General features: G+C 39.3%; 1 protein-coding gene across 15 annotated transcripts in view; it reads left to right on the plus strand.

Annotated features, from left to right (window-relative positions):
- The first annotated feature begins 926 nt into the window (after nucleotides 1-926).
- LOC128258846 (serine-rich adhesin for platelets) overlaps nucleotides 927-23,115 on the plus strand; it is a 32,680-nt gene continuing 10,491 nt past the window's right edge. For 5 of the 15 annotated variants that reach the window (XM_052990783.1, XM_052990788.1, XM_052990785.1 and 2 more), the window contains exons 1-7: nucleotides 929-1,239; nucleotides 9,409-9,976; nucleotides 13,003-13,243; nucleotides 13,846-14,091; nucleotides 14,175-14,430; nucleotides 14,963-15,960; nucleotides 16,026-16,956. In XM_052990783.1, coding sequence (XP_052846743.1) covers nucleotides 9,482-9,976; nucleotides 13,003-13,243; nucleotides 13,846-14,091; nucleotides 14,175-14,430; nucleotides 14,963-15,960; nucleotides 16,026-16,956 — 3,167 coding nt within the window. In that variant the 5' untranslated portion in view covers nucleotides 929-1,239; nucleotides 9,409-9,481. Of the gene's footprint in view, nucleotides 1,240-9,408; nucleotides 9,977-11,330; nucleotides 12,244-13,002; nucleotides 13,244-13,845; nucleotides 14,092-14,174; nucleotides 14,431-14,962; nucleotides 15,961-16,025; nucleotides 16,957-23,115 lie in introns of those variants that run through there. The other 10 variants (XR_008267996.1, XM_052990796.1, XM_052990794.1 and 7 more) reach the window with 8 other exon arrangements.

The raw sequence follows: 23,115 nt of genomic DNA on the forward strand, positions 1-23,115 counted from the left end.
TCTGACTGCTCCTTTTCAGCTTAGTGGGTGGTTGGGTGGTTGGGCGGTTGGGTGGTTCTGAAGTCCTGAGCTGCTGCTGGCTGGCAACGTTTTTCGTCATTGTTCGGTTTCCTTTGCACCTTTGCCTGCATGGGGTTTCATTCGGTTTGCCTCTTCCTGCATTGATAAGAAAGTGCTTTTTAATAGCCCTACACTCGGATATTTGTACACAAGGGGAAAAGAATGTCAAAGGGCTTATTTGATTGAATTTGATTGTGCATATTGAATGGTGACTAAATTCTAAAGCCCATTGTCTACAACTTTTTACTTTAGATTGAAAAATAGTTGTACCTATTATATATGTATAAATGAAAACATGTATTTAAAAAATGTAAACCTTACTTAAAAACTTTTTAACTTTGAAATTTAATCAATTCAAGAATAGGCATTTAGTAAAAATAAACCACATAAACCTTCATGGGGTGTACTATTTTGTATGAGTTAAATGTTTATATTATATTATGTTTAACAAAATGAAAGTTTTTTGTAATCAATGTACCAAGTTAAAAATTGTAAGCTACTTTTCTTTTCTTAATGTTACTTTTAAGTTCCAGCAGAGCATAGTCTTGAATTTTTAAATCTCAGACAACCAAAATTAGATTTTTTTTTTATTAAAGGACATAGCCCACTTAAATTTTTTTTCACTGTGTTAAAGCCATTGTGCGTGGCTTAACTTTTTGCTGGCACTGCAAATTGTTGGACACACTCCACGCAATTGACACTCATAAACAAAGCCGCTATCAGCTGTGAATCACAAGGTATTCTCTTCGTTTCTTTACTACCAGTAACCGTAGAGCCAAAAGCCCAGCCAGATGGTATAGAGAGCGAGCTTTCCTAACGCTCCGATCGCAGCTTTGTAGATTCTTGGGTGCTCGGGTCTCGAGTCTCGAGTCTCATGCGTAGTCCGCAGTCAGTTGCTTCTGACGCTTTTGGCTATTAATAATAACAGCAAACATGACGCGACTCTCTTGACTGGAAGTGTAGTTATGGCAAAAAATAGTAACAAAAACTGATCGCATAATTCAAGGTCGCGCAGTGAAGTAATAAAGAAAATCAACAGGTGGAAGTGAAGTAAAATTCGCAGTGCTTAAGTGTCAAGTCAAGTGACCCGAAAAATACAACAAGCACTTGAGAATTTCTATTTAATTACGCCCCGACACGGGCACAAACACATATGCACACCGATAAGATAAGCCAAAGGTGGGTCTGATGGTGAAAAATGGGAATTTGCATGGCGAGACAAATCTGTGGCTGAAACTGAAACCCTAACTAACCCAAAAACTCGAAGCGAAACCAAAGCAACAACCGCATTGGTGTCGATGTCGTCGTGCAGTTAGGGAAAATGTAAATGACAATAATTTATTGCCTTTGTGTGTAGGAATTCCAATATATCCATTTTTGTTTGTTTTTTTTTTTTACTTTTTTAATATTTTAGATGAAAATAATTACATAATCTCCCCAGTAGTTTAAAAAACATTTACGTAAAATGTACCTCTGTAATCCATAAAACAACAATTACGTTTTCAAAATAATAAACAAATTTTTGGATTCATTTTAAAATAAAATGTTTATTTAAAATCAAAAAAAAGGGCTTTAGAAATAAGTTTTCACATTTTGAAACAAATAAAAAGTAATATAACCCCTACATACATATTTAGATAACATTGTAAAATTAAAGACAGTTTGTTACTCTAAAAGCAGACTTTACCAAAACTAAATTCTAAAAAATGTATCAATTAAGTTTTAAATGTTAGCTAACATGGTCACAGCTGAAAAAATTGTAGAAACGTTATTTTCCGTAAAAATTCGGTAAGTTTTTTGAGCGTTTTCTATATTTTTATTTCATTTTTTTTACTGTACAGTTACTATTCACTTGACGCGTCTACTTTCGTTTCCCTGAATGCCATGCATATTAGATATCTAGTACAGGTTTGGAGCAATTTCAATCCCACATTCGTTGGTTGTGTCTCTGGGGCCTGGGCACAAAGTCAATGAGCGGGGTAATTGTTTAAACAAGAACAACAGGCGGAGTGCTGCCGGGCATACAAATCGATTGCCATGGCAAATATCACCCATACGCAGTGGAGTCCCCACTGCGTGTTCATCCTGTTAATGCCGAAATGTGTGCAAAACGAATATAATATATAATTAAAACTAATTTGATGAGACACTCGACTCGAGCGAAAGACGAACAGAGCCAGGCCAAAATGGTGAGGGAAAAGGGGACTCCTGCCAATTGCGTAATTATTATGTGCACAACACAACACATATGGCTCGTTACACTAACGTCGAGTTGTGCATGTGCGTCGTCGTTGTCGGCACATATATGTATGTTTATATAAAAGAATTTTTTAAGTACGCAAATTGACAAACAAACGCAGGCAAAGACGACGGCAACAATTTGCAATTACCAGGCCTCGAAATACATACCATGCCAGTCCCCGAAATCAAAACTGCACGCTCCGTTGATGGCATTAAACGGGAGCGAGAGGCCAACAAAAGCTGTGAGCCATGTTAATAAAGACTAAGTAATAATTAAGTGGCAAGCTTTATGATTGCCTTGGCAGCGAGCCGAAATGGTCGAAATACCCACTGCCAGACTGCATTTATGACCTGGTCACTTAATCACGGCATGCAAATAAGCCCTAGGAGAAGTACGGTTCGCTCTTATCTTTCTTCACACTCCATAATCCCACCCACCATAGACCACCCAATACCACGACCTTGCCACATCACTTAAAGACTTAAGTCCTTGGCTTTTCATTCAGTTCACGTATCGCCTGAATTCGTAAGACTTTATTCGCCTGCAGGCGGCTGCTTCCAATTTGCTTGACTAGTTTTCTGTGCATATTAAATCAAATCCACTAGTCGTCAGCATATGTCGGTAATCAGTCGGAAATCTAAGAGCATAGAATCATATGCATATTTTACTTCATCTTATAATTACCATACTTGCAGGCAATTTTCGAATGTGCAGAGAATTTGATTAATTTAAGAGTGAGGCCTTTCAGCTGTTCACTCCTAAGTAACATTTTGCAATATTTAATGATTTAAATATACCATATTGATTGACTCACTTGCATTGTAGTTCTAACAAAAAACGTATTATTCAAAGTTTATTATTAAAATCAATATACATTTTGTACCTTCCCAACTTATTGTAGAAATAAAACAGTGTTTAATATAGACCCCAAAAATTTTCTTATAAATTAAACTATTGCTACTAAATTTCTCAATAAGATGAGTATTAAATTAAAACCACGAAGGTATCAAAATAAATCTTATGTGTTTTAGAGTCATCGGTATATAAATGAAACAAAAAAATTTACCAGTTATATTATTTGGTATTGAATTAATACTTATGTTTTATTACTGTCTCGAGTTTATTTATACTTATATACATATTTATAACATTTAAAATTAGTTATCCAAGGACCATAAAATCTATTATTTTTGTGATTTAGGTTACTTAAATTAATATTTATGCTGCAGAATAATTGTACCTTTTGGTATCTATATTTTAAAAATGAATACCCTAAATTGTTCTTTGAACAGCAAACGAGCTACGAAAAAAACAGAATGCATCAGTACAAAAATTTCAAGCGCACAAGAAAAACTAGAATAATTGAGCTCCCTCTTGATTCTTCGTCATTAGACTCTCGGGACTGAGATCCGAGGACCAATCAATGTCAATTTCGTCTGCTGTCAACCAGGAGTTCAATAAATGCGCCCGGTGATTTCACTCATCTATGCAAAACAATCTTTTGCATGCAATTCGTGCCGCCAAAGCCAGAAGGCTTCATTCAGCCGCTTTGAAAGTCCCAAAAACCAGACTAAAAAAGGGTTTGGGGGGGGGAAAGTTGGCTTGTAATTCATTCATATGCATTCACTATATGGCACTCATCAACATTCGGTTCACACATGCTGGGGAATATGGGCTTCCGGCCAGCAGGCTCCCAGATGTTGCCGTGCGCCCTTTCTCCAATTTTTCAAATCAGAGGCTGCTGCATTGCGCATACGCCGCGTGTGCAGCACGGGGTTTTTGAAATTCCCCAACGAGGAAAGGGTGCTGGTCTCCCTTTCCCATTAATGTGCTCATTTCCCAACTTGCCGAACTATGGATTCTGCTTCTTTGGCAAGTTTTGCATCGCAAAATGCTTCCTTTTGCTCCAACTCCTGTTGCATTCGCTACGAAAATAATATTAAAATTTATGATGACAAACTTTCAACGCCAGCTGCAAAGATTTGCAAAGCCAGAAAAAAAAAAAAAAATAGGAAAAAAACGACAAGCGATAGCATAAAAAATACCAGAGCTTCTAGGTTGATGCCCAAAAAATGCTAGGACCGAACATACATGTTTTATTAATATATATATATGAGTTATATAGATGTATGCATGCATGCATATATTTTTCTACGTTTGACAATTCATGGGAGAGTATCGGTTTATATCGGGCCAAGCGGACGCTTTCAATATTCGCCAAGCTTTGAGCTTACTTTTTCCATTTCCCAGTGTCATTTTTGAAAAATTGATTTATGGCCAATAGTGTGTGTGGAGGGGTGGTGGTCGCAAAAAACCTATCAAGTGTCTACTGCCGCTATCTGTTCACCCATAGCCATACCCATACCCATACCCATACCCATACCCATACCCATACCCATACCCATACCCATACCCATACCCATACCCATTCCCATAGCCATAACCATTTCCATAGCCATAGCCATCCCCTTACCACCTCTTCTGCTATGTTTGGTTTGGTTTTGGCCATACATTTTTCCGCTGAAGGCTTTGAGCCATCGACAGCCACAGCCAAAGTTGCTCAATAACCAAGCATATAGATCAGTTTTTAACAATCCAGCGTCCCCGGGAATTGCTTTAAGTCATTTTCACTGCGTTTTTTGCCTGCCCGTCGTGCTTTAACCGATAAATTGCTGAATTGTTCGACTAACAAAAGGGGTGGAGTCAGAACTTGTTTGATGTATGAGAAATTCATAAAACGAAAAATTAAAAAGTTTTACCTATAATTAAATTTAACGAGAATTGAAATAATTTTTTAACCAAACTTTTGAAACCATTTTAAGGGATTTAATATTGGTGGAGACAGAAGTTTATTTGTATAGTATCAAAAAATTTAATTTATTTTAAATTAATAGAATAAACAAATTTATTTTGGTCTACAGTAAGATTTTTAAAGGTTCTTCCCTGAATTTTTGAAGCTACGCCACTGAACTCCAATAAAATATCAGCCGCAAGACAAAATGAGACGTCAATTAAAACGTTTCAAACAAAAACAGTGAAAACAACAGCGGGGGGGTACAAATAAAGGGTTGAAATCCTGGTCGAAAAGAAATTGCTCATTTTTGTGCATTTCAAATGGAAATTATTTCGTTTTCGTTGAATGGAAATTGCCGGCTGGCTTTTCACTCAATGCCGCAGACAGTTATGGTGTTTTACTGTAGTGCGTTGTAATTAAGCGTTGACTTGTTCAATTACCGGAATGGAATTGCTTTCGGCGGCAGAACAGCCGCAAACGTCCGCGTGAATTGCCAGAAGTTTTCCCAAACGTAGTTTTCCCGAACGAAACTACCTACCTGACCGGATCTGGCACCTGTAGCGACTTGTATCCCCGTCAATTTGCATTAATGGTGTGGAAAATAGGGAGTGGGTGGGTTGTTGGTTGGTTGGCTAGTTGCAAGTTGCTGAAAATGCTGCATGCTAAAATAAGTTGGCCTTCTTCTTGTCGTTTGCCGCTGTCAGCGTGGCAAAGAAAACAAAAAACGAAGTTTTTGTTTGCATTAAAATTGTCAGCGGTGGCAACTTTGGCGAGGTTTCGTTTTAATCATGGCACAAAACTTTGTCCTGACAGAGCAACTTACTGGATAGGTCCTTCCGTGTCCCTTTGCCCCTTGCCCCCATTTGCAACGCATATGGTGGCATACAATTCCAAGCCTTTTACACACTCTGGATTCAAAAGGCCCACAAACGAAGGGCATTTAAGAGATCAAATCTATTTAATAATTCACTCGCGTTGAAGATCAACACAGTGTTGAATATTTTATTTCCACACTTTCGAAAATCATTGTTCTTTACTTTTAAATTTAATCGGGTTTCGTTTCCCAAGAGTTTAAGCCTTTGGAAGATAAATAAAACTAGAAAGGTAAATAGAAATCTTTGAAAGTTTTTATTACATATGTATATATAATTGTTTAATACTTCAAAAAAACATGTTCTTAAATTTTGTTTTGTGCATTACAAAACACATATTTCCTGCTCATAAACTTGTTAATAAACATTATGTGGTTTAATCCAAATCAAGGAGTCTTATATCCCTTTACTTTGGGTGCACACATTTCGATCTCAATTTCTTTTTTGTGGATTCGCACAATTAAAATGCATGGACCATGGCAATCCGAAGTGTTGTAAGCGAGCAGCTGTTGCATGCCACATCGATTCTAAGCGGGGAATGGCTATGCTTATGCATGAGCCACGCTATTCTGGGGGGAAACCGATGGAGCTTCCGCAGGATATCCACACCGGCAGCCAAAAACCCCTCCATAAACGGGCATACACCCATTGACCAATCTTGGGCATTACTTGAGGCCTCCTGCGGCAGTCTCTTGGCCAACAATCGGAGTTATTTATGCGCATAATTACCTGCGCTGCAGCCTGCAGCCATTTGCATATGCGACCAATATCGGGGATCTGCACGGGATTTATCCTGCGCGCATACAAAATGTTGCATTAGGACCGAAACTGGCAACTGGCAACTGACAACTACCAGCTTACGGCACCTGCTTTTGCCATGAGGCGGCTCTGGGTTATGAAATGCAAGAGTAACAAGTGAAAACTCGCACAAAACAAACTGCAAAATTGCCTCATTATGTGAAAAGGCAGCAAATGAAAGTTGGCAGTTAGCACAAAAGAGCCACGTAGCTTTGAGGGGGTGGTATTGGGCGGTGGGCGATGGGCGGTGGGCAGTTGGCTGCTGTTACTGTATTGGGGCGTGCCACTGAAAATTTATGCAGCACAAAGCCGCGGCAAATGTAAGTAAGCCAAAGGACATAAGCAGGCATAAACACAGCCGGATCAACTGAAAATATCCGCAAAAGGCAGCACATGGAATACTCTATGTGGAGCCACAAAATTTATTGCAATACTCATAAAGGGGAGTTGTCTTTAAGTTGCAGAATAATAAATTGGTATTATGCGTATAGCATAAATTTAAATAATCAGCTTTACAAAAAGTCTGTGAAATCAGAACCTTTAAACATATGATTATCTCTGGACACTTCTTTAATGTTAAAATGTATTTTGTAAATTCTATGGAAAGTACAAGTTTTGCAAAACTTGTTTTTTTTTTTAATGATTAAATATAGTTGTTATGAATAGCTAGATTTTACATTAAACATTCCCCTTTCCCTGAGTAAAATATATTTTACAGATTTTATACAACAGATTTTTGTTGTATGCAATTTGCTTTATGAATTGTTTTCTTTGACCTAATTCGACCAAGCTCAAATCTAATGAAAACAAACACTAGCAATAAACTATTTCATGCATACTTCGATGAGTAAGCCAGTTATGCAATAAAAAGTGTTGTTAACACATTAATATATGTATAAAGAGACTTAAAAGAGTAAACTCCTTTACTAGCTATTTGCTCAGCTTTAAACTTATGTCATTCCGCACTGGAAATACATTTACCTACCGCATAAGCCCTGTCACTCAGATGATGGCTTTGGTGAAATGCATTTCCTGCTTAAATTCATTATTGAACAAATTGTGTTATCGAGTGGCGGCGAAACCGGCGACCTAGTGTATATGGCTCGATCCGTAGTAAAAAACCCCGGGCACAAAGGGCACCCCCATTGAGTGCACCGACGCGTCGACGGCTCCCGGTGGGTGTAAATTTTGTTATGCGGCAAATACGCCATAAAACTACGGAGCAGGAGCGCCAGGATAAGCACGGGGATGAGGATGAGGATAACCAAGCTGGGATGCAGTTCTTCAACTCTCCCAAAGGCTGCTAGCATTTGCGTAGATACATACAGTTGCGGTCCAAATATTAGTAGTTTTGTATCTTATGGAAATGGCAATCAAAAATAGTTTGGAGGCATTTAAAACTATAATATTTTTAAGGTTTTATTCAAAAAGATTAAGCAAATATTTTTTTTTTTTTAATTTTTAACTTTAAAACATATTGTGTCGATATCAAAAACATGTTTACTACAATACAAAGTGCAAGTGAACGAGGAATATTGGTAATTTGGTTAAATTGCCTTAAAATTATTTACTCCACTATATTAAAATGTTTATTTAAATGAATTTACTTCCATTAGGAATCATTAGCAGTTTTCATTTGCCATAAATAGCCAAAACATTATTAAAAATTCCTTAAAACTCATTTTGTTTCATGTTAACAAAGCATTATAATAAATAAAAATTAAAAAAAAGGTATGTTTTTGAGCACTTTACATTGTCCCACAACTATTATTTTGACCGCAACTGTCTTTCTGTTTGTTAGCCAACGCACTGTTTCTCTCCCCCCCCTTTCGCTCAGTGCATTCGGAGGTATGAAAGAAGTTTGGATTCGGATCCGGATCCGGGGGGCCGAGTCCGATTGCATCAGTCCGTGTTGTGCATGTGCGGCACTCTAATAAAATTTAATAAAAAACGTGCACCGCGGCATAATGCAAAGGCAATGGACTCGCCCCAGGGGGTTGGGGTTTTCGGTGGGGTGAGCCACTTGGGTGGTTGCTTGGTGGTTTAGCGGGACAGGTGTATCATTACCTGCACGCCAACCACAAGCCAGTCAGTCGAGCTCCCAGCATATCAACATGCCGTGCGGGGAGGATCTTATGACCAACCTATTCATTTGAATCTTCTGGCGAAATCATTCCTACATGGAAAAAAAACAAAGGCTTTTATTTTACTGCTCTAGTTTTATATACCTCTTTTTTTCACCTCTGTCCTCTTTTATTATGCAATTCAATAAGTAACTTGGTATTTAACTTCAATATCATAAACATAATATTTCAATTAAATAGAATGTCAGTATAAAATTAGCTAAAATTAAACATATCATTGTAATCCATATCTATAAACATATTTGAGAATATCTAAAATTTCAAAGAACATTGGAAAATAATAATTGTAATAAATGAGTACAAATATGAAAATCTTCTACGTTCGATTGTAGAGTTTATTCTATTTGATAGACTTACAAATAATACTTTTGGCCCACTGTTATAAGACATATTGTTTATCATTATTCAAACTTCAGTTTGATAGGCCAAAGACAGAAGCTATTTAGATTTGAGGAGCACCGACACATTTTTATTAATATTTTGTATCCTTTTTTTCAGTCTAGATAGGAGGGGAAAGGAAAATAAGAAGGAAGAGGTAGTTACCACAAAACTCCGGTTGCCGTAAGATGCCATGGGCAAGTGTGTCTCCCGGCAGTCACCGCCGCTCCACGAACTCGGGTCCCCAACCGCGGAGCATCATCAATCTGTATTGACAATCGCACTGTCGCACGAAGATTTGGCCCAGGCGCACAAAATCTGGCAACAGTTGACAGCGAGTAATGAATATATAGCAGCAGCCAGCCAAAAGGAAGTGGAACCCAAGACCGAACCCGAACCCGAACCCGAACCCTTTTATTACACCATAAGTCGGCGAAAGGAACAACCGGAGCAGGCCGTCCTGCACATCGAATCCCTTTACAATGATGCCCCAGCGGAACCACTGACTTTGGCCAGCGAACCGGAGTACTCCACTTGCCAGGAATTCCTGCTGCACGAGCTGCTGCAGGCCATCGAAACCGCCGCCGAGGAGCAGGCATCCGCATCCACATTCACCAACCACATACTGAACACGGCCAGAATCAGGCCAGAACCTCAATTACCAGTCGAGAACAACGGCTGGCTGGCGGTGAGTGATATTGATGTATGTTTACAACCCACTTGAGGCTTCTGCCGAAGCACTATCAATAAGCTGCGAACTCTGGGCTGCCGAAGTTGAGTCTGCCGAAAATGTGGTGTCAGTGATATTGTGGGTCAACAATCTTTTCTTTCGCCAGACTATTGTCAGCCTCAAAATTCATTGTTTGCAGAAGAAGAATGTGAAATAAAATTGCTTGGTATATAAAAATATGCATAAAGAATGTTAGGAAGACACCTTAAGATTTTTCCAAAATATTTTTAGGAGGTGCAGAAGAATTTTAAGAAATGCATGGTGAATGATAGAAAGACACTTTACATTATGTTTAATTTTTTTTTAGTTTTTAAGCATACAATTTTGTTTATTTACTTATCAGTGCAACTTTTAGGCATTAAATATTTATACATATTGAAATATAGAAGGCAGGGCTAAAAAACACACATTTCCTTTGATAATTTTGGGCTTCCATATTCATTTACCTTTTCTCCTAAGGCTTATTACAAGGTAATTTACATAATAAGCATTCTTGTGGGTAAGGAAAGGCTGTGAAAAACAGTCCGCCTTCCACATATCATCTTTCATACTTAGCCGAAGCACTTTATCCCGCACTTCCCCTCAGCAATTGACCTTAACCAAATTGAATTTTACTGGGATGTTGTCTCAGAGGACTTATTACATCTGAATTTTACATGAATCACTGAGTATGAACAATGCAAAGTCATGCCATCACAGCAACTTCTTCATTTGCTGAAGAATTAAATTTATAAAATGCTTTTTAAAATGTTCTGATATTTATTGTATTTTAATATGAAGGAATTATTTGTATATCTTATCTATTTATTTATAAAAGAAAAGTTATAACAGAAAAACGATTTTTCGATTGATTTAAATTTGTATAATGATACAAAATATTAAAACAAACTCTTTATTTTTGTTTAAGTTTGAGGAGCTAGATTAAAGTTAAAAGAAAATTTAAAAAAAAAAGTTTCGTAATATTTGTTTTATCTAGGGTAAATTTAAACTAAAGACTGCATTGATAGATAGATAAAATACAGTTGTATATAAACACGCAATTAAACACTGTTGAATAAAAAACAAGCAGTAACTCAAATAATTCTATGTTTAATATATACATTTTTTGTTTTAAATTTTTTTTTTAATATTTTGATCTGTATTTAAAAAGGTGTTGCCAACGAATATAGTTTACATTAAAACAGTAATAGTGATGTGAAAAATACATACACATCCATACAATTTCCATTTGGTGCGGTTCATTTCCCAGCTAAGTGGAAACCAAGCCGCTAGATGGCGCTAGTTAAAGCCACCCCCGAATTTAGACCATTATCTCCGAACAGCCACTTGTTTTCCACGCTCTGCGCATGAGCGAACACTGCGAACTCGAACTCTCTCTGTCTATTTTCCATTTTCTCCCCCTGCGGTCAAGCAATATAGAGAGTATAGCGACCAGACCCACCACAAGAAGGCAGGGAAACCCATTTGCTTCGTGAGAATTTTCAGCTCGCCATTCAATTTTCCGTATGCCGTGCTTTCACAAGTGAAAAATCATCGCCACTCTGTGAAAGCAGAAAAAAACTTGACAAAACTATAGAAAAATACAACAACAAATAGCCAAAGAACAAAATCAGGAAGACAAAACGATATAGAATCGTGGAATAACAGTGCGAAAAAACGTTTGCATAACCTGAGGCGTGAAAAGTGCGAGCAATCTGCAAAAGATTTTTCCAGCAAGACGTTAGATTTTCAAGGACCCCCGTGTGGGTGTACTGGCAGGTACACTCGTATTTGTGTATCTGTGCGACTGTGTGTGCGGCTCGAGTGCAATTATAAATGGCGTAATTTGTGCGCCGTGGCGGCCGTGTCATGAACATAGCCGTACTGCATCATAAAGCGGACTTTCTCGACACCACGATCAAGACGACTCCCCGGGGAGACGGCAAACGGACGGAGGCTCGCCGGGAAAGCGAGTGCCTCTGCCGACGACCTGCAACATGGATGAATGCGACAACCCCGTCGTCGTTGTCTCACTAGGAAAATTCGCATCGCAGCAGCAGCAGCTGCAGCAGAAAGAGGGGGTTGCCGAACCGAGCGCGGAAAATTCCGATCAGGAGCAGCAAATAAGTCACAAAGAGCCGAAAAACGGTATAGATGATAAGGAAACGCTCCTAGAGCAGGACCTTCAGGAATCAGCAGTCGAGGAGGACGCAGCAATCGACGCGGAAGTCGAGGCAGTCATCATGGTACCACATTAAATATTCATTTGCGGAATAGTTTCCGTTGCTGGAAAACCGCATCAAATGTATCTCACAGATAGCTTCCTGGTTAAATATTCATCTTACGGATTATTTTCCATCGCTACAAATCCGTTTTAAGAACTTTTGTTGATAGTGTTAAAGCTTTTCGAATCTCACAAGTAGCTGCCTGGTTGCAATAAATCTATTTCTCAATGGGGTACTCCAATTTTTTATTTAATTTCCATTCTTTCAAAAATTGATTAAATCAAGTCTTAAATATTCTAAAACATTAAAAGAATTAGTGGATCCCAGAGATTTTCTATATAAATCCTTAAAATATAACGTTCATTCAATAAATGATTATGTTCACAATTAATTTAAAAATACATATACCTTTTAAATCATATATAAATTTAATTAAATTTCTCATAACTGCAAAACGGAAAAGGCGTGATGGACACTTTATACTAAATGTTGAATCATCGGTTTGCATCGCGTATATACGCTTCCTTATTGATATTTATCATGATTCAATGAAAAGTATCTCACAAATAGTTATTGTTGGTAGAACGCAGTGACTCATATAGTTAGATGATGTATATATATATATATCCCATTGTGTATTGTCTCTTGTTAGGGAAGTCCTCGAGGCTTCTTTGTTTCCGTGCGCCTCTCATCTGTGCTGACCCGATTTGCAAATGTGTTTCGCTTTCATCCTAATCGCTTTTTACCCCGTTTCTCCATCACATTTTATTTTTCGTTTAGGGCCAGGCCGAGAGCAAGAAGCAGGGCAGCAAGTCAAGTCGCCGCCACCACAATGGCAACGGAAACAGTAATGGCAATCCCTCGGAGGCGCTGGATCAGACGGTGCACACCAAAGGCACCGCCATGTCCTTTGGCTTCCGCAAGAAGCTCAATGGGACGCCCAAGAAGTTCAAGAAACTCCTGGAAGGCGGCGACAAAAGCGCAACTTGCACAGACACAAAGGACGACAATGGAAACGCAGGTGAGTCCAATTAATGGAATTTATGGAGAAGTTATACAAATAGATACATATACCTAGCCAAATATCATGAGACAGAGGTATATTTAATTTCATGGACAATTATTAGTTTAAGGTATACAAGCCCAGCTGATATTAACTTTATGGCTTATATTTTAACTAACTGATTTTAAGTTAACATTTTTCTTAAAAACAATTTAAAAAAAAAAAAAAAGAAAAAGATTTTAGAATTACTTAAGAGAGCCACATTTAATAAATCTAAAAGTCTTAAGGCATTTAATAATATGTAAGAATATAACAAAACGTAAAGCAAAACATTTAGGAAAATAAATAAAAAAAAGTAAAACAAATTAGCATATTAATGATTTTTTTTTCTTTTTTTTTATATAAATATTTTTTTTTAAGCTTAAGCTTTTTTAAGTTAAAGCTGTCAGCTTATAGAATAGTATATAAGAAGTCTAGCCGAGTATCCCTTCTAAAATGGCAAAAGCTGACCAAGTGTTATGGCTTTTTAATTTGGCGACAATTTGGCCAATTTAACAATGAGCTGACATGCCAACATTTCATTGGAATCGTCCCTTTCGTCCGTTTCATTCCCACGCCAGCTGCTGCGCCCGTTCACTTTGAGAAAGTAGGCGCCGCCGCTGCCCAGAAGAGCGGCACTTTGGTGGCAGGTGCGGCCGGGGCACGTTTCGGCTATCGTGGGGCGGTGCCACGCCCCGCTTCCGCAGGCCTAACTGCGCCCAGCGAGGAGTCCGAATCGGATTCGACGACCAATGCCCAAAACAACAACAACAACAACAATAACAACAGTCGCGGTGCGGGAAGCGGTCCGGTGTTGGTGAGCAATTGTAAGTGCCACAAATAAACCAGAAACTTACCCCATTTTCGGCCTCCGATGAAGCACATGTAACTTCCTTCGATTTTCCCGCAGTGAAACGCCGCTCCAAGAGCGCACACGCCGGACGATCCGGCGATGGTGAGCCCAAAATAGCCCAGCCCAAGACGCTGACGTTCAACCTGAACCAGAACACCACCATCGAGTACCAGCGGCGTCAGTTCTTCGGCGATATAGCGGACGAAACGTCGGGTTCGGGATCGGTATCGGGATCCGGATCTGGGTCGGGATCGAGAGCAATGCAGCCGCGCTATAACTACAACAACCTGGCCAGCATGCATGCCAATGTCATGTGAGTAACTCTGCACTTGAATAGTAATTTTATAATAATCAAGAATATTAACAAATAAAGAACATTAAAAATAAATTCGGCTATCAAAACTATGCGTTCCAAAAACGTAATGAACAAAGGTCATACAAAATAAATTCGGTAACCAAGTTTAAAAGGATATGAAAACTCGGTAGTCAAAAATTTAAGAATATGACCTTTAATCTTTAAGAAAATTAGTTTTGATTACCGAATTTTGAAGTTCTTTTAGTTTTGATAACCGAATTAATTTGTTATATTCTTTATTCAACATATTTTTGAACCCTATACTAAATTTTACCAACCATATTAAGTTCTCTGAATAATGAGCTTTGTTCCATTATGTTTGAAAATCCATTGAGTTCATTATTTACATGAATAAAATTCTAAAGATTTTGGTCATTATTTGGCATTGACTAAAAGTGCAATTTTAAATTTCTTTTGAGGTTCAATATTTGATCAGCTATTGAAAATGGTAAAACAATCAATATTAAATTGTTTACTTGCACGCTTACAGAGTTCGCCCCACACCGCGACCCACTCCAGCCAGCTTTGCCAAGTTCACCCTGCAGACGGTGAGTTTGCCCCGGCCGGAGTATCCGGTGGCCATCAGTCTGACGGCCACGACACCCACCACACCCAGCAGCAGTGTCCAGTCGCCGGTGCCAGCTCACGCTCACGCCCACGGCCACGGCCACGCCCACTCGACGGGTGCCCGGGCCAAGGAGATCACGACCAGCTCGCGGCAACATCCGCTGACCTCAGTGCATGTTCAGCCACAGACACGACATCTTGACCAGAAGAGCGTGAAGCAGCTGACGAATAACTCCACGCGTCGGGGATTCTCCGGCAGCAGGGAGATAAGTGCGGATTCGGGGATAGCCAGCATGGACATGGCCATGGACAGCAGCTCGGGCAGTTCGGTGGGCTCGAAGCGGAGTCGCAGCCGGCCCAGGAACCTCAAGATGGTGATGAGTGGACGGCACACTTTCGAGGTGCGCGATGCCGACGATCCGCCCTCCAGTGAGTCCAACTCCTTTGTGGAGCCACTGGCACTTCCAAAGCTGCCCACTGATGGGAGTCAGAGTATTCCGCTGCCACTATTGGGCCTGGTGCGATCCAATACGGTGTTGAGTCGTGAGAGTTACGAACGTCGTCAAGCGGAGACCCCAGGATCTCAGGATCAGCAGGATCAGCGGGATGAGCGGGAAGCGGAAAAACCCAAGGCCAGTGGCTCCGATGAGAGCGAGAGTGTGGACGAGGAGAAACTATACCTGGACTCGTCCACCTCCGAGAAGAGTGCCAAGCACCAGAGCCACTCCTCGGTGGCCTCCACTTGGCGCCTTCAGGCGGGCGAATCTCTGGCCGCCCAGGATTGCAGCAGCATGAGCATGAGCATCAGTAGCGATACCCAGGCACCGGAGAATCAGCGGGACAATGACAAGGAGGAGGACATGTCCCTGGGCCTGGATGAGATCAGTCTGATCAACACCGACATGCAGTTTAGCACAATCTGTAAGTGTGACTCTTAGTTCCTGTCTTGACTTTTGAAGTACTTTCTTACTTACAATCCCCTTCAGCTTCGATGACGGATACTCTACCCAAGGTGGGTCAGGAGCCGCTGCTCAGCCTCAATCTGGTGGACAATCGTGAGGCAGGCACTTCGCGTCCCCGCTCCTTTAACAATGCCCTCAACGAATCCAAGTTTGCCGAACTGGCTTTGGCCAGCAGTAGTTGTCTGCTGTTGGACGATGAGACCTCACCCACAGACAGTTTGGTCAGCAGCACCGAGGATTCCGAGGAGGCAGGCGGCAAGCTGCAGAAGCACAAGTTGAACGAGGAACGGCAGCAGAAGGACATCGATGACATTGATTTGGATGACATCTCCCCCGTTCTTGAACTGGATTTGGATCCGCCGGGCAGCCGCAGTCCCATTTCACCGGGCACCCCAACTCATGCCTCACATTCCCTTTCCCTGGGCTCGGATTGTGGAAATCTCATAGACGATGAGATCGCCGATCAGCCGGCCTTGCTATGCAACAGTGAAGCCCAAGAGTTGGCCACCGACACACCCACTTTGATGGAAACGCTCACCCACACCCAAACAGGATCGCTGAGATCCCTGAAGAGTCAATCGAAGGCTCGTACCGCTCTGCAGCAGGCCATTGAGTTGAGCCTAAGGACTCCGGCGGCGGTGCGAAAGGCAGTGATGGATCGGGCCGAATCCTTGGACACCCTGTCGCCCTGCGAGTCCATCTGCTCCGATGACCTGATGATGGACTTCGATATGAACAGCAGTGTGGACTCCATCGATCACATGGCCAATGCCACGGGACGCAGTCGCAGTGGCTCGGATCTGCACAGGATTGGCCAGGACATCGATCCCATGCAGGCGGAGACCGAGGCGGAACTCCTTTCCGAGCTGGAACGCAAGGGCAGCGATGTGATGAAGGAGCTCAATACCCTGCTGCGAGGAAGGAGGCAGCGCGGCGGTCCAAGGGAAAGAATTAGGTGAGTTTAGAAGTGCCTTTTTATATTTTACTACAAACATTATTCAAATTTGTTTCAAAAAAATGGAGTGTTTAATACAGTTTATGAAAAAAAAGAAAAATTAAAATATGAAAAAGTGAAAAGAAAACAAGGCTAAAGGATGTACAACAATTTTTTTTAAAAATAGCTCTTGGAATTATATGAATTGGAAAATATATATCGATATTTAAAAGTACAATGATAATAAAATGGAATAGTAATGTAATAGTAATAGAAGAATGAATTCAAAATTGTATATTCAATATTAATATTAATTATTAAATTATAATGCTTAATACAATGCATATTAAATTGCATGATTTAATATTAAAATATTTTAAACATTGAGGAAAATAAAATAGTTCCTTTTTGATTTAAATGCATTTCCATTTAATATTTTTAATATTTTCACATTTAAAATACCTAAAAACCGCAATAAATGAAAATCAAAGCGAAAAATATTTAAATTGATTATAAAATATTTGGATTTACTACGTTTTTACCAGTGTACAATTGTCTTTAATAATCCAAAAATCCTCAATTCTTATATAAATGGGTAAACAGGTCAAAAGTTCATAATATATTTGTATGAATCATGCAAAACTCGGCATCTCAACTACCAATCAACCTAAAAATTACGTAATACGCCCCCTAAATAAAACCTGCCATTCCGAAAACTTATCTCTTAATAGTGATCTCTGTTTTTTGAGAAAAATTCAATTCTCCTTACCTATCCAAAGCTAATTGAATTGGCTGCATCAAGTCGGAAATACGTTTGCGGTGGCTTTTGAGTTCGCCTTTGATTTGGTTTTATTAGCTCTGCACTTGGCAGGCGGCCAGCGACTGTTGGAATATTATTAAGTGCATTTCGCCGGCTGAGTTCCCCGCCTCCCCTGCAACCCAATTCCACATGAGGTGCTGCAAATCAATCAGCAGCCTCTTCCCCTTTTCAGTAGAAAAACAGCCCTTCTCTCTCTTCTTGGCTGCTAGACAATCTTTTTCAACCGGCCGGCATAAGATTACTCAATTTAGCCCTAGAAAGGCGGCGATTTATGAGCCGATTTGGAGTTCTGCCAAAGTAACGCAAAAATTAAGCCTAGAATGAGATCAATTTCAACGAATGATACATAAATAGGTTTAAAATTAATTTATGTCCAAAAATTATTATAAAAATTATTATTTTCTTTTTTCGGCTTAAATCCACAAATATGTAATAAGTACTTAGTAAATATTATATGTTGTCATAGTTTTTATTTTTTGTGTAGAACTAAGTTGTTTACAAATTGGTCTCATTCTGGCAGCACACGCATATAATTCGATTCGTATTGACTGAAAATGGCTTTTTAAATTAAAATTAATTAAGTACAGTGCTCTATTATTTATAACTAAAATTAAATAACAAAGATCGCACAATCCAATGTATTGAAACCTTATTGGTTTTAGCAATTATTTCTGGATCAATAAAGCTTACCAACAAAGTCCCCTTGTAAATTGTAGTGTTAATAGCATTTGCCTTGCGCATCCAGGAATATTTATCAGTTGATTAAGCTACCAAAACAAACAGTCAGTGAATCTCACGTGTTTGCTTTTTTGTTTCTGTTTCTGTTTGCCAAAAGGGCGCTCTGGGGTTAATCAAATGCAATTTACTTTGGCCAGCTCACAGCTTTGGCATGGCACGCCCCGCCCACTTTTATTTTAAGGGTAAATGGGAATGGAAATTGAAATTAGCCCAAAATTAGACAGACATCAGTGGGACAGCAAAGGGACAGAGACAGGTTGCCTGGGTGTGTGGTGTCGGATTTGTGTGTTTGTGCAGTTGCCAAAGGTTACTCCATTGGCGAACCCATTGGCGAATCCATTGGCCGTCTGCATCCATTCGACATTCGGCATTCCCATTGCAGTTCCCGTTGTCGGTCTCAATTGCCGTGTTTTGGCGCCGGCTACCAGAAAGAGAAGGGGAGAGCCATTGGGGCATGTTTATGGCCCAAAATGCTGCAGCCAACAACAACTCTGTGTGGGCCTTGTGCATTCTGGGCGAAGCCAAAGCCAAAGACGCGGCCAATTTCAACGGCACTTGGCATTTCCAATTGTCTATGCCTCCCACCACCACCATCTCTCTTTTTTATTGCACAAGAAAAAATATTACTAATAAAATCAGGCACTTTCTTAATCCTGAAAAAACATAGTTTCTAGCTTACTATAAAAAAACATAAATATAGAGGTGTACTTAGTTTCTAACTTTGAACTTAGGTGCTTGACATTCAAGGTGGAAATTATAATCTTAAAACATTTTAAAATGTAGGAGAAATAGTAATAATGATTTGCTAAGAATACCTTTATTTAAAACTTTTTATAGGATGAGAATATCAATAAGAATTGCCATATCTTTTAATATTTAAGTTTTTCTTAAAAATTTAAAAGATTTTTTGTCATGAATAGCTAGAATATTTATCTTTTTCACATATATATGTGTTTTCATTTAAATTTAACCAAAGAATATACAATAATTGTATTGCATAATCTTTGATTTAACTAAAAAAAAGATTTTGTATACTAACCAATTAAGATTTGACTGGGCTATTATCTTGTACTTACCGTTAAGTTTTTTTCTTAAATACAAATATTGTTTATTTGCCGGGTTTCTGTTTTTACCAAAAAATGTTATGCATTTTTACAATTTAAATGGGTTTAACAGTTTAAAAAAGCTACAATATTTGATAGAATGCTTTTAATAGGTTTTTTTCTCTGTATGGCATTCCCGTCTCTATCTATGTGAGCTCCAGTCTGGGTCTTGGCTTTTTTTCGCCAAATCGTGGTCGTAGTTAAGATAACATTTTGACTTTGGCCGGAGTCGGAGACTTGATGGCGAGTGCCGCATTCTTTTGTCATGGCAACGAACTAGCAGCAACAGCAACACTATCAACAGCAACAGCAGATCTAGCAACAGCAACAACAACCGGCAACGGCACGACATCAACATCGATGGAGTCGTTTCTGGCTCTAACCAAAAGTTGGGAAAAACTTTATTGCTAGGAAAAATCAATTGTCTGCCTCGGCATAAAGCCTGGTGAATAAATGTGAACCTGTTTCGCAGCCAACAGCCAAATAACTGCAAAATGCCGCTGGCCGTGGCTAAATGTGTTGTTGCGGTTTAACCTGTCACTCGATGGCTCCAATAGATGCGCCTGCGTCGGGACATTGGCTTTCCTTTTTTTTTTTGCTACTTCCATTTTGTTCGTAGCCAACATTAGAAGGCCAATCTGGAAACAGCCAGCTGCAGATAGTACTTCATAAAAACCAGCCAGTCACATGCAAAACCGCACTTGTGGATTAACCTTGAGACTGGCTTACCCGCTTGGCCGGTGAATGAGTCATTCATATACATATATATAACGGCCATGCCCCTTGGCCTCTCAAAAAGGGCTGAATAAGCCCACTCAATCTTGGTTATTATTGCCTCTCAGTTAACCCGCTCACGCGGATGCAACAAAAGCCGCATTGTGATCCCCATCTCGACATTCCGGGTGCATAAATATTATGGCTGTAGCTGTTGTCGTCGCTTCAGCCAACAGATCTGGCTTTCTTTCTTTCCTTTAACCAGCATCGTCTAACGGCTGTGCCACACACTCTGAGAACGTTAACAAAAGCGGCCCAGACCCACACGGGCCCAACTCTTTCGGCCCACCAGCAACATTCTTACCACTGCTTGCTGTTGATGTTGCTGCTGTTACTGCTGATGTTGCTCATGGGGACGTTTGGAATGCGAAACATTGGTAACAACAGCAACCAATTACAGTGGGTTTGATACGTGGGATATTATTGTTTTTGCATAATGTAATTTAAGCTTCTCATAATATTCACGTCTTTAGCATAATTTACCCAAACTAGTTTTTTTAGAGTTTGTAGAGTTTTAGTCCGCTTGATTAATATATATATTTTTCATCCAATGCTATCTACAATTTTAAAAGGTCGAAAAACCAGCAATAAGGTTTTAGTGCCATTTACTAAGTATTAAAAGAAAAGTTTGATCATTTTCAAAATTATAGAATTTGGTAAACAATTTTTGCGCAAGTCCAATCAACGCTTGGAAGAAAAATGCATAAAAGACTAACAAACAAATGTTTTTTTTTGAAAAAGATCCTTTTTCACCACTTATAACCACACATTTACCAAAAAACTCGAGGTCTAAGTGGCTTTTTATCAATGAAATTTATTTTTGATGTTATCAGCACACTGCAGACCAAAAATACATAGAATTTTTATGAAACCCTTTTGTACAACTAGCTCCACTGTCATGTTCCATTACCAAATCATACCACTCCGTTACCAACTTGAGCTGTGGCTCCAACTTCGATTTCGGCTCCAGTATTAAACAAGATCTCAAAGCGTGCGGTTCGGTTTATGAGCACTGTGCGGTTAGCTACGCGAACTAATAAATTATATTCGTAAGCCCATATCATACTCCATCAGCAATATCGGTTCGAAGAGCACTGCCAATAAAGGCAATTGTAAATTGGTTAATTGTGCAAGAGCCGTTGTTTGAAAAGCGCGTGGGAGCTACACATATTGCGTATTCCAATTAAATTGCGTTGTTAATAACCGAAACAAAACCAAAACAGCCAAATAACAAAAAGCAAGAGCCAGTGACCGCAGGCAGTCGTCGCCTCCAGTGATACGCACTGGTGCCTCTTCCATGCCACAGATACAGATACTACGAAGCTTCAGATACAGATACAGATCGTACATATATATATATAGGCGGTCCAACGCCAACGCCATCGAACGGCCAGTGTTCATAACAAAAGACACGCCGCCGGGCACAAGTGTCAATGAAACGAGCGTTTTGCCTGGGATACATTTCGCATTCGGCCTAGACCCGCAGATTTAAGTGAGTAGAAGAAGTACGGTGGAACACCAATAACATTAACAGCAAGACCAAAATTAGAAAGCCTTTAATAAAAGTTATTTAGAAGGTTGTTCGTTAAAATGTTACTTTTTAGGAAACAATTATTTAACACACAAGTTCTAAATAATATAAAGCATTTTAGAATTATTTTGTAAAGATTTCACAAACATAGTTATAGACTTATATTTTCTGAAAAACAATGCATTCTAACTAAGAATTAAATTAGAAACAAATAGGATTTAAAAATTAACTTAACTTAAATTAATTTAAATAACAAATTGATTAACAATGGATTAATAACGACGGATTAAAATATTAATTTTATAAATTTATAAAACGAAACACAACTCCCAACAAAATCTTTTATATTAATATTAAAGACTTATTTTATTTAAAACAGTGTCTTTAAAGATAACTTAACTATTATTTAATTAAATTAGACATTGTGGTTCAATTTAAACATTTTTGCCTATAGTTTTGCGAATTTGGTCGACAATATCTGACAGGGCTAACAAAGGCAGACAGAAGCTACAGAAAGCCCAGAAACCTTAGCCAAGTGGTAGCCAAAGTGGGTGATGATTTCCGCTCTTAGCTTTGCGTAATTCGATATGCAACCGGGGGCAAAATACAAAAATAAAAATAAAAGAGAGAGAGATGGGGTAGGCCAACACAATGGGCTAAAAAGTGTGTCACATGCAAATGCAGGCAACGTTTGGAAAATCTTTTGGAATTTGATGCCATAAACGTAACAATTACAGATATCAGGCACATAAAGATAGTGTGAGTTTGTGTGTGTGGCAAGAAAAAAGGGGGGGTTGAGGTGCCCCCTTTTATGGCTTTTCAGCCACTTCAAGTTCAGTTGCATTTACGACGCGTTCAGGTTTTGGTTACGAATACGAGTACGGGTTCCCATCTCCCATCTCCCATCGCCATGCATAATTCAACAGAATGTTTGCCACACAAACTACGGACATACCATCGAGTGCAAATACAAATACAGATACAGATAACTGCTGCTTCTGCTACCTACCTTTATATCTACCTGTCTGCCTCGAAAGTGCTCCCCAACTCCGAATTCCCCAGTCCAAAAACACAGTCTCTGGGCATATCCCCATCTTAACCATCGTTGATTATCATCCTCGGCTCACACACTTAAAAAAAAGCTTATAATACGTTGTACTCTTTTATGCTTGTATGTAATGAAAAGTGGGATTGCAAAATAACTATCTTGGTAT

This window comes from Drosophila gunungcola, assembly GCF_025200985.1.
Source record: "Drosophila gunungcola strain Sukarami chromosome 3L unlocalized genomic scaffold, Dgunungcola_SK_2 000003F, whole genome shotgun sequence".
NCBI classification, from domain to species: domain Eukaryota; kingdom Metazoa; phylum Arthropoda; class Insecta; order Diptera; family Drosophilidae; genus Drosophila; species Drosophila gunungcola.